Consider the following 12,495-nt stretch of genomic DNA (forward strand, 5'->3'; position numbering starts at 1 on the left):
TTACATTTCATGCTGTCGATTAGTTTTCTCCAAATCAAATAATTCTTTTTCATGTTTTAAAATGTTGGTTATATTCATGTTGCTTTGGTTTGGTTTTTCCCCTGCCTCTCCAATATCTGTTTATGCAATCTCAGAGACATACATATACAGCAGTTTATCCCAGGAATCTTTCTCAGGTGGCAGTTTATAGTTGGCCAGGCAGACCCTGTCTTGAAAGCAATCTGGCCACAACCACTTTGTGTACTTGCCTTGTTCCTGTTTCTGCCCCCATCTGGTTTTGTCACAATCTTTCATTGGCTCATCAGAAAATAAAGCACTCTTGGGGGAAAGTTAGGCAGGTGCTGAATTGGCTCCGTCTTCTCCTGGGACTTGGCCAGATGACAGTGATGCGTCATCTGCTTTTCTTTAGAATCTCTTGAGTTACAGACATCTTATTGTGGTGACAGGTTGCTGTCAGGGTTAGGAAAACAGAAAGAGGGATGTTCCTGTAAGTAGCTCCGGGGGTATACATGGCAAGTTTAGGCTTGATTCTGAAAGCATCTTTCAGAGAATCAAGAGGGTGGGGAAAGAGCCATGGAAATAGGCCTAGTGCCAAAAGTTGGGAGCCAGCCGTTGAAGAACTTCATGCATGTCAGATATTGTGCACCTCCCCTCAACCCCAGCAGCCCAGAGCCTAACAGAGGCAGAGAGCAGGCAAACCAATCCCTTTTCCCAGGTAGCCATTCCCATTCTCGGCTGCAGGGCCCACACTTTGTTCTCAGGCTTCCCTGCTTTCAGAAACTTCAATTTGGAAATTCCCCTAACTTCAGCAGTTCCAACAGATAAAGGACAAAGAGGAGCACGGGGAGGGGGCGGGGAGAGAGGTGACTCACTTGGTCTTAATAAAACCCAGAGTTCTCAAAGGCCTGTAAAGGTCCTTCATGGACCCTGTGTGACCATTTATTTTAGGAGCAAGCTCAGCATTACCTGGGGAAAGAAGGAGCTTATTGTCCTCGTGTAAAATGATGGGTTCTGTGCCAAGCAATGAAATATCTGTGACTGTGGCTGAGAAGTTTGAAAAGAGAAGCATGTTCCTAGTTAGTTCTCTTTTTTCCCCTGCCAGGCAGCTTCTGAACAGCTGTAATTCATTAGTGCAATGCTTTTTCTGTTCCTTTGTCTCCTTGTACTTACTTTGCCTCCATCTTTCTCTTTTTCTCTCCTTAACTCAATCTGATATCAAAATCATCATGGGAAGTGGAAATGTGGCTCAACTGGTAGAGCATTAGCCTGGAGTGTGAAAAGGCTGTGAGAGAGTACAAAGCCCTGAGTTCAAGCCCCACTACTGGCACTATCAAACAAAAAAGGAAAATAGAATAGATCTAGGCCTTCTAAAGCCAAACGAAAACATGCCCATGAGATAATGAAACTAGATTTTAGGAAAGTAGTGATGCCTGTGTGCATTTTCATCCTCTGTGAGGAGGAGAGGCTCACTGCTGCGGTCCATAGCAGAGCTAGGAGATTGTGACTAGCACTCCAGGCTCTGAAATAGCACTTCCTGCTGTGGACATGAGCTACCCCCGGCAGGTGCATGCCTGCAGATTTTGTTTCCTGTGGAGGTTCCTGGTGAAGATACATCTTGAGCCCAATCCATGTGTGACTTTTGCACCTACAGTCACACTTGGGAGAAAACAGGCAGCCGGACAGTTTGGAGCACCATGCACTGATTTCCCTGTGGCTCAAACCACTTAGTAGTTGAACTGATGAATTCTCTTTGTGTGAACCTTTGAGAGTTACCTGGGGTGAACACCAGCCATACTTGCTACTTGTAATAATACAGAACTGTGTCTGTGACTCTGGGAGGCAGGAATGAGAAATCTTTTTTTTTTTTTTTTTTGTTTTTTTTTTTTTGGTACTGGGGATCGAACCCAGGACGTTGCGCTTGCTAGGCAAGCGCTTTGCCACTGAGCTACATCCCAGCCCAGGAATGAGAAATCTTAAAGAAGTCCTCCACAGGGGCTGGGAAGGTGGTAGAGTGCTTGCCTTGCATGCATGAGGCCCTGGGTTCGATTCCTCAGCACCACATAAGCAGAAAAAGGCGGCAATGGCGCTGTGGCTCAAGTGGTAGAGCCTTGAGCCTTGCGCTGAGGGACAGTGCCCAGGCCCAGAATTCAGGCCCCATGACTGACCAAAAAAAAAAAAAAAAGAAGTCTTCCACAAACTGTTGAGAAAGACAAAGACTTGAGATGAAGTTTGGGCTATTTTTTTTTCTTTAATAACATCAAAACTGACCTTATAAGCAGGAAAGAAAATACCTAATCTACATGATCCCCCGGATTCTTCCTAAAGTGTTCTTCCTTCCTCTTACGTTCACATTCCTCTGGGACTGTGCCAGCTAATCTCCCTGCCTCCGTCCTGGCCTTGCTAAAGCACTGTCCATCAGGAAGCGTCTCGAGGCCAGGCATTCCTTCTGGCCTTAAGGAACTTCCATAATCCAGTTCTCTTGAACTTTGAAATTTATTTCCTGGAGATCACCAACCATTAGTCTTTTGTTCCGGATTTTAGAATAGTTTATTCTAACCTCACCTCCCTGTTCTTTCGTATGAGCCAGGGCACCTGGGACTTGGGCATCATTAGGTCAGAGTGTGAATTGCAGTGGGCTAGCCTCGGCTAACCCAGATGGATGGATGGATGGATGATAGCAAGTACTAAGTGGTGGTACCTTCAGGTTTAATACCACCTCCTTCAGTGAACCTCAGGGTCAGGCACATGATACCCTTTGGGTGGTGACTAGCCTCTGTGGTAGTTCATTTCATTCCCTGGTTAGAATTGATGTCTTAACCTTTCTAGATACACAGTCATGCAGGGCATCTCCCCCTCTTTGTCTTGCACTGAGGAATTTGTATTCTGCTACTGTGGTAACCCATCTGAGGCCACTGATTTAAGAGTTCTGGCTCCTAACATGTTTAACAGTTGGTATGCTGTTGGTGTGAGTCAGGAGGTCAGATGGCATGGGCTTGGGGCTTGGTCTGAAATCTGTCTTCTTTTTGTTTGACTATTTGGAGAGTTTTGTTGTTTTTGTTTTGTTGCTGTGTGTTTGTAGGGGGTACCAGCTGTACTGGCCAGTTTACATTTAGGGCTGGGAGGTAGTGACATGATTTGTAATCTCAGACACTTGGGAGACAGAGATCCAAAGAATTATCATTCAAGGCCAGCCTATACAAAAAGTTATCAAGAGCCCATCAGATATGGTGGGATACACTTGTAATCCCAGCTATGAGGAGGCTCAGGGAGGTGGACCATGACCCATAGATAGCCTGGGCAAAAATTCTAGACCTTAACATAAAAATAGTTATAGCCAAAATTGCTGCTGTAGGCTTGGCTTAAAGTGCTGGCTCTCCTGCCTAGCAAACATGACACCTGATTCAAATACCAGTACAAGAAAGGAAGAAAGAGAGAAAGCAGAAGGAAGGAAAGGAAGGAAGAAAGAAAGGAAGAAGGAAGAAAGGAAGGAAGGAAGGGAGGGAGGAAGGGAGGAAGGAAGGAAGGAAGGAAGGAAGGAAGGAAGGAAGGAAGGAGAAAAAGCTCCTGTCTGTAGGGAGCCTTATGCTCGCAAGATTGCAAGGATAGTGTTCAGTTCGGTATAGCAATGAATCAGGCTGCATGCTCCCTGAGTGTACCTCACATGTAAAGATATGTTACATATCGATATATTTTAACAAATATCCAAGTATGACTTAAACTGAGAAAGCCAGTTCTTTAGTCATGTTATGCATCTTCATACTGACAGAATTAATCATATGCCCTTTTATAGTAATCTTCAAATAATCTATAACCACAAGAATGGGAATACCATTCATAAAGATTAGCTGTCACTGTTGTTAGGAGTCAGATGCATTACTCCTTGCCCATGGAGGGGGGGGGCAGAGTATTGTTTTCCAATCACTAGTGAAGTACATTCATACAAGAATGAGAACAAGAGAGCAAGACACCGTTACCCTCCATGATCAATCCATTTAAATGTGCCCTGTGGTAGTCCTTGATGTTTGGGTTTCCAGCAAGTACAAGGACCACAAAACCAATTTCATACCCTCGGCAGCTTATGTTTAAAGAAATATGTAGGGAGGTGCTGTTTCCACACCAGCTCCTCTGACTGATTTTTGTTTCATAAACAACAGAAGTGCCATTGTTTTGGGACATTAATGACTCATCTTATTTACTTATTATTTCTTTCGTTTCTTAAATGTGGGAGAGTAGCATTAAATCCAGCAAGTAGAATTTTAATCAGTGGTTAAATGAGCTGGAATTCTTGGTATACAGTAATTATTTTGTGTTGTACACAATTACTGGATAATAAAAATTGACAAAACAAAACTGAAGTCACTAAGTTTCACTATAAGTGAAGTCATCTTTGATCTCTGATCGCTGTCTACATGGGCGTCCACGGATGAGTTAGGTGGCAGGTAGCAGAAGCCCCAGGAATCTGGTCAAGAGACTCCTAATTAGTGGTTGACCATAGGCAAGTCATTGTAGTTTTCTGTCCCAGGTCAAAGTCCCCAGAAGAAGTTTGCCATTTTCCTTGACTTCTATTCCTAAGCTGTCGGGAATGGGTTGGAGAAAAATCTGTTGTTTCCATAGTTAAGTATTTTACCTTTTCTTTTCTTCAATTGTGTGGCCTGAACTCTGGGCCTGGGCGCTGTCCCTGAGCTCTTCAGCTCAAGGCTAGCACTCTAGCGCTTGAGCCACAGTGCTAATTCTGGCCTTTTTTTTCCTGCTTATGTGGTGCTAAGGAATGGAACCCAGGGCCTCATGCATGCAAGGCAAGCACTCTACCGCTGAGCCACCTTCCCAGCGGTATTTTACCTTTTTTTTCACTTACAGAATGCTTGGGTTAGTATTACAGAAAGGAGGTGGTCCTTTTACATGGTGCTTGTCAGGCCAGTCTGGCTTCCTATGACTGGGAGTAGAGACCCTCCTACTAAAGTGTCAATCACCTTGAGGGTCTGGTTGTGCTTTGTGGTCCTTGTTGTTGCCTGGCATCTTGTGAGTCTTGTGAACTAACCTAAGGCTCTTCCCCTTCTAGGTATCATTTATCACTGTGACCTCACCAAAGAGGAACTGGAGCCACGAGTTTTCCGCGAGGTGACTGTGAAGGGAATAGATGCTTCGGATTACCAGACGATCCAGGTATGGAGAAACTGATCCCATTTGTGTGTGAGTTATGAAACGGAACTTTCATCTGCTGACTGTTCACCTTCCACCTTGTCAGAAGCCACCGAGGTAATCCACGGTGATACCACAAATATTTTTGGAGCCTCTGTTGTTTCCGGGCAGTGAGCCAAGCTTGGCTCAGCACTCAGTGATGAGCCACCTCTGCCCTCTCCCAGCTCATGGATTCTGCTCCTGCAGCTTCTGTTCTCCACAGGAAGCCAGAGTTCTTTGTCTCCTGTTGCAGTAGTTGTCAGAGCAGCACCATGTGTCACCATCTGCTTGCTGGAAAATGGTAGTGTTTGAGCTAAGGTCTCAGATTTGCAGTGTGGGAAGCATTAGGTCTGGTGCAATGAGTCATCCTTATTTAGTCTGAAGGTAGATGTTGCTTCCCTATCCTCGGCAGGTACTCAGTAACGTATGTGAACAAATGAATTAGCCAACGAATAGTCATTTCTCCACAAGCTCAGTCTCAGTCAGTCATCTCTTAGGCTCCCTAAGATGACCAGAATCTGAATCACCAGATAATTGGTGATGACAGTGTAGACTGTTGCTTTTCAGTAAGAGGTCACTGGTAGGGCACCAGGTATTTAACGAGCACTCCAACCTAGGGGCCTGGCTACAGGCCATAGATGAGGAGTCAGACATGGTTTGTGAAGGCAGATTGGGACAGATGTTGGATTCAAGCATCTGGAATAATCCTGAAGTTGTTTCCCTGAAACCAGAACATTATTATAGTGTGACTAGAAATAGCCTAAACCTAGTTATTGAGCCCAATCTAGAGCATAAATACAGCTGTGTTTACCAAAAAAAAAAAAAAAAAGTAGAAGGTTGAATTTGGCACAGAACTGCGGTGTACCAACCTTTTGGGTGTCAGGAATCTTTTTTTGGCCAGCTGTCCCAATGTCTCCATGGCTAGCGGCTATGCTGTGTGTTACCATTTTGACAGGGTTGCAACAGATGCCATGACCCACAAGGCCTAGCCTAAAACATGTCATAGTTCTGCCTTGTTCAGACAGAGTTGACTGGGTCCTCCCTCATCTGTGTACTTACAATCAGGAACACTGGGCTTTTTGAAGAAGCCCTGTGGGACGGGCCTGAAATCTGTGCTTTCGGGATGGTTCTGGGAAAGCCACATGACCCTCCTGTCACAACTTTTCATCTGTAAAATGGGGATGTTACCTAGCGATCAGGATTCTTTTAGGACTATTTTGACATTATATCTGTGAGTCTGGCAGATAGAATGCAATCTGTTTTGTTCGGCAGAAGTAAATATAATGCCCTTGTAGTTTTCTTACCCATTTGGCTGACTTCTTGTTAGTTTGACTGGCTAGGTGAGCCTTTGCTTGGATTTCCTGTGGGGACCTACTGTCTTCTATTAGCCATGGTTCATTAATTCGCTTAGGCTTTATAAATCTGTTCACCTTGAGGGTATCATTCTCTGCTGCTTTTCCTTTCCTTCGTGTATGTAAATTGTGTCCCTGTCATCTGTCACATTGGGTCTCTTATGGTCTGATTTTAGTGTCTGCCTGGACATCGCTGAGAGGGTAGACGGGCCAATCCTGCTGGTCATGCCAGGGCCTCTCAGGCAGTCCCCACCTGGATTGGACAGAAGGGCTCAGGTCTCTCAATCTACTGTGGAGCTTCCTCCACTCTGTATAAAGACATTATTATTCTCCTCTTCTCTACCTTCCTGCAGTTTGTGCAATTGAGGATCACAGGGTAGAATTGCCTTTGACAGTGTTCAGGTGTCAGGAGGTGGCCTCTGACAGGAAAGCAACTCGTTCTTCTCAATGTGGAGGATGGGGGCTGCTTCTCCTGTCAGACCATGGCTTTTTCCCGCTCTGATCATGATGATAGTGTTGAGAGATGGCAAATTCATTGCCACCTCTTAATGTAGTGATTTCATTTATAAATGAGGAGAGAAAGCATTCCAGCGGAGCAAGAGTCTGTGTGGAGTAGAAATCAATTGGCTGTGGGTTGTGGTCTGCCATTGAGTTTTGATGTGGTTGAGCATAACCGTGTGCTCACATCTTGATGAGGTTCTCCATGCAGTGTCTTATTGGACACCTGCCATTGTCACCCAAAAGCCCTACCAAGAGATTTGTAGGTGGATGGAAAACCTAGGTAGCCTAGTGGTGGGTAGTAAAACCCATAGCAATTTGGAAAAAACGATCCTGGACATTTTTTCCCCCACTTACCATAGGGTACTGTCACTTGAGTCTGGACTTTACATTTGTTTAATATGTAAAACACCCAGAAGGAAAAGCCTTCCTGGCTGTTGCGCAGGGCTCCAGGGTTTTCATGACTAAGATTCCTGATTGCTTTATTTTGTTTTTGTTTTAAGTTTTATTGTAAAGGTGATGTACAGAGGGGTTACTGTTACATAAGTCAGGTAATGAGTACACTTCTTTTTGAACAATGTTACCCCTCCTTCATTTTCTCCCACTTTTTCTCCCTTCCAGCCCCACTCTGCACCAAGTTGTAAAGTTCATTTCCAACATAGTATCTAGTGAGTATCACTGTTGAATTGGTTCACCCTTTGTCTTACCTGTTTACCACACACTTCATTCACATACTGCCTCTGCCTTTCTACAAGGTAGAGTCTACCATTGAGTAGCAATGTGGAGAGAAACATCTCACCTCCGGGCTCTGCCTGAGGGGCTTCGGCTATGTCATTAGATGGTACTGGGCGTCGTCCTGGTCTAGTGGAGCAGAGGTCTGGCTTCTCAGCAGCTCATTGTTCAGTCACCTGCTCCTTCTAAAATGAAAGATAAAATTCATAGACCTGAAATGGACCGTTAGCCAAATAGACTGTGTGGGTGCTTTGTTCACAACAGTTTCTGCATTTTCTCAAGGACAAAATGAATCAGTAAAATCCAATGCCCATACTTATAGAGGAAAGCCATTTAAATCCTAGAAGGCCAATAGTAATAATTACACATATTTAATATAGACTTCATTATCTTTATTCCTCTTATACTCAGCAGGAATTTTCCTTTTCTGAAGACCCTTGGGTTTTGGTACAAGTGAGCCATAAAGACTATGTGGAAAGTGGTTTGCCTTGCAGCTGAACAGAAATGTTAAAGTTAGGTGATGCTTTAGGGGCCAGGCAATGGCTTCTGTTCCCCTCACCTTACATTAGATATGGAGCGGGGAGCTGGAGGGTTTTTTTAAAAAAAGTTTTCTAAATTTAGTGATAACTAAGTTTGATTGCTGACATACACTTTGCTATTCAAACAGCATGTTCTTGGAACATTAATTTGTGTTTTAATGTTTCATGCCTAGGACTCAGGAAATAATAGACTCATTCTTGTGCTTGATGAGTTGACCTTTGAACTAGTGATATTGAGTTGGGGGTAGGGGTGGGGTAAAAGTCTCATTCTGTATCCTAGGGTATGGTCTCCCATTCTCCTGCCTCTGTCTCTTAAGTTAGGATTACAGGAGTGTGCCACCTTACTCAGTTTGGATAGTGTTTTCCTATAGCATTGGGTATTGGTCGGAAATCTTCAGAGCAGGGCTGGGAAGGTGGCTCAGTGGTAGAGCGCTTGCCTTGCATGGCTGAGGCCCTGGGTTCGATTCCTCAGCACCACATAAGCAAAAGGAAAAAAGCCGGAAGTGGCACTGTGGCTCAAGAGGTAGAGCACTAGCCTTGAGCTGAAGAGCTGAGTGACAGCGCCCAGGCCCAGAGTTTAGACCCCACGACTGGACTCAAAAAACAAAAACAAAAAAATCTTCAGAGCATTCTAGTAAAAAATGAATAAGGAACATTTTTAGTAAAAACTTTTTGAATGCTTATATATGATCAGAAATTGCCTGGAATGGTATCAGTTGTTCCCAACAATGTATTGCTTTAGCATTTGTTTTTTCTTATGTTTCATAGTGACATATCCTTGCATAAACAGATAGCTGCCTATGCTATGGAGGTGGGCTGAATAGAGGGTCCAGTGTTCTGTCAGGATACACATGTTTGTGTTCTTGTCACCTTCTTCATGGATTAGCAGTGTTAAAATAATTGGACTCTTGAGGGAAGGGGTAACAAGTTTGACAAGAAATGTACTTATTACCTTATTTATGTGACTGTAACTGCTCTGTATATCACCTTGACAATAAAAAAACGAAAAAAAAATGATTTGACCCTCTATAGACAAAGGTAGCTCACACCTATAATCCTAGCTACTCATACAGCTGAGACCTGTAGGACTACAATTAGAAACCAGCCTAGGCAGAAGTCTGCAAGACTTTATCCCCAAAATTAAACAGCAAGTGCTGGACTGAATGTATGGCTCAAGTAGCCAGCAAGCTTGAGTAAGCAGAAAACCCTGAGTTCAAATCCCAGTACCATTCATAAGTCTGTGTTTTCTTGTTACCTTATAGATGAGAAATTGTGTGTCCCAATTCTGTAGTTGCTGAGGTCTCCCTGCTACGGTATACACTTTCTCTTGCCTGTCTGAACACATCTCTTTGTAGCAGTTCATATATATGAACATGTGGGTAACTCTAACAGGGCAGCCTAGAGAATAGTGAACCCTGGCTCAAGTGTGAAATTGGCATACAAAAGATTGGGGAGATGCTCCATGACATGGCCGGCCAGCATCCCCCTCTAACGCCCCCTGGGTTGAGCTCCTGTGAGACTGTGAACTTTGGTCTGAGGATACAATCCTGTTTCAGTTGTGAATGGCATAAGCATGTAGATGGGGACCAAGACACTGGCTGAATGATGCCTGGGGGCTTAGAACATGGAGGATGTGCCAGAAAAACAAGGCCTGCCATTGACTGTCCTGGGGGAGGTGGGGTGTGGCACACTAGTTCAGCACTGGGGAGACTTGGCTTTGGTAGGGTAGCAAGGTATTTGCTCACAATATTTGTCTTTTGCCATTTTAATAATGATTATGTATGTTTTGTAATGAAGTCAGGTGCTAGTGGCTTGTGCCTATAAGTTTAGCTAGCTACACAGGAAACAGATCTGGAGGACTGGTTTGAAGCCATCCTAGACAGAAAAGTACATCAGACTCCCATCTGGAATTAACCAGCAAAAAGCCAGGATGAAGGTGTGGCTCAAGTGGCAGCGTGCCAAGCAAGCAAGCAAGCTGAGCATGTGAGTCCAAGTTCACATACCAGTTTCATAAAATAAAAAAAAACAAAACACACCTATAATCACAGTATTCAGAAGCTGAAGCACTAGGACTGTGAGTCTGAAACCAATTTGGGCTAGCTTAGTTAGACCCAGTGTCAAAAAGAAAAGAAGAATCTCCATTGATGTTTGTCAATGTAAGTTCAGCTGTAAGTAAGGAAAAATAAAATGGAAACATCTGTGCATTGAAGAAGATAGTCTATTCCCTCCTCCCATAAAAGAAGCACAGGGGCCCCACCCCAGCTTCCCTGGTGTCCTAAGGAGTAAGGAATCCTAGGTCTTTTCTGCTCTGTCACCCAGGCTTCCTGCTCCAGCATCACCTCATGGTCCTAGATGGCTGAGGTTGGGGGCCTGTTCCATCCACTTGTCATCCCACAGGGAGGCGGCAGTAATGATGATGGCACATGCTAGGCAGCTTCTGAGTCTATTTGCTACAAGGTGACATGTTACACCTGCTTACATGTGATTGTGAAAACTTATGAAGACCTAGATTTTTAATCTCAGGGGAAAATATGTCCTGTTTAAAAAAGAAATAGGACCTTGTTATTAAAGAAGGGAAGGCTGTTTTCCATACAAGGTGAACAGGTACGCTGTAGGATTCTTGGTGTAGGTCCTGTGACTAAAGGATCCACTGCTACCTGGTAGCTAGGTACTTAAATCTCAGGATTAGAGATAGACACTGGTGGCTCATTCCTGTAATTCTAGCTACTCAAGAGGCTGAGACCCAATGATCATGGTTCAAAGCCACTCTAGGCAGGAAAGTCCAGGAGACTCTTCCCTCTAATTAAGCACCAAAACGCCAGAAGTAGAGCTGTGGCTCAAGTGGTAGAACACTAGCCTTGGCACAAAAAGCCCAGAGACAGTGCTCAGCCCTAAGTTGAAGTCCCAAGACTGGTTGGAAAATAGAGATACCTAGAAAATAGAATTTTTAGGTATTATAATTGTTGATAGCAGAAAATATACACAACAAAGGCAGAAGCACTTTAAAAGGAGATGCTTGTCCTGCGAATTACTTATCTATTTATTGATCTTGCAAATTATTTACTTATCTATTTATTTGGTGACAGTCTTTGGACTTGAACTTGGCCACCATATGGCATCTTGAAACCCCATCTAAAATTCAGTATTGGAAAACAAAATAAAACCTAAGTATTTATGTTTCTGCTATTGTCATCTACTCTCTGCTGGTACTCAAATTTAGAAAAAAAAAAAACAGATTTATTTTGGAAAGTAGCCTGAGATCGCTGCTCCATACACAGTGAATATGATCAATCAAGCAGCTTCTGGACAGGGCTTCTCCACTGCCTGGCAGAGGAGGTCCCATTCCAGTGTCTATTCCGAACCCACTTCTGCCCTCCAAGTGGGAGAAGTTACACAAAGAATCAATAAGATCCAGGGACAGCCAGGAACAGAATTTTTTTAACTATCTGGGGATAATCTCTACCTTCTGATTTCCTGTCAGTGCCATTCCTGATTTCCATGGGGATCATTTTGGTGGTGAGCTGCAAACGGCTTTGGCTTCCTGCTCTACTCTGTCTTTTAGGGCAAAAGGAAAGAAGAGATAATAGCTTAGTGTGAGCTCCTACCTGCTCCACAGTTTCTTCCCTCTCCTCCCCTCCCCTCTGCTCCTCCTGGAGTTACATTGATGGTGGATGGATGATGGGGTGAGTAAAAATAGATCCGGAACTGGGAATATTCCATTATCTCCCTGGAGGAAAATCTATTACTGGCATAACTACCATTGGGCTGTGAAGAAGGGAAGGAAAATTTTCCATTTATACAAATACAAGCTTGTGATTTGGAGTCACTAAACCCTGACCTGAGTGTAGAGAGGAGAACTCGCACACTATTGTACGGCCTTTGAGATCCATGAAAATCAAATAAGACAATTCTGAGCACCTTCATCCAGCCTCCTCCCAGGGAAGCTCTGGGCTCACCCAAAGCCAAGTCAAACCACATGACTACCATTCTCCAATCTCACCTCTTCCTCACCTCTCCTTCCTTCATGCTTTCCAAAATTCTGAACCCCTTTTTCATTATTCAGTCCAATCTTAGCTTTTCTATTGAAGCATCTCTTCTCCTTCTGGACCCTGGGAACTGAATCTAAAATGGATGACAAAGGGCATCTTCAGCTGCCGCCTGACCACACATGTTGATGCTGCACAGTGTGCCAGGCT

General features: G+C 44.0%; 1 protein-coding gene across 1 annotated transcript in view; it reads left to right on the forward strand.

The window, feature by feature from the left end:
- Prep (prolyl endopeptidase) overlaps window positions 1–12,495 on the forward strand; it is a 166,123-nt gene that overhangs the window by 127,693 nt on the left and 25,935 nt on the right. Inside the window, exon 11 of the mRNA XM_013022378.1 lies at window positions 5,060–5,163. Coding sequence (XP_012877832.1) covers window positions 5,060–5,163 — 104 coding nt within the window. The remainder of the gene's footprint in view (window positions 1–5,059; window positions 5,164–12,495) is intronic.

Source organism: Dipodomys ordii, unplaced genomic scaffold, assembly GCF_000151885.1.
Source record: "Dipodomys ordii isolate 6190 unplaced genomic scaffold, Dord_2.0 Scaffold62, whole genome shotgun sequence".
Classification (NCBI taxonomy): domain Eukaryota; kingdom Metazoa; phylum Chordata; class Mammalia; order Rodentia; family Heteromyidae; genus Dipodomys; species Dipodomys ordii.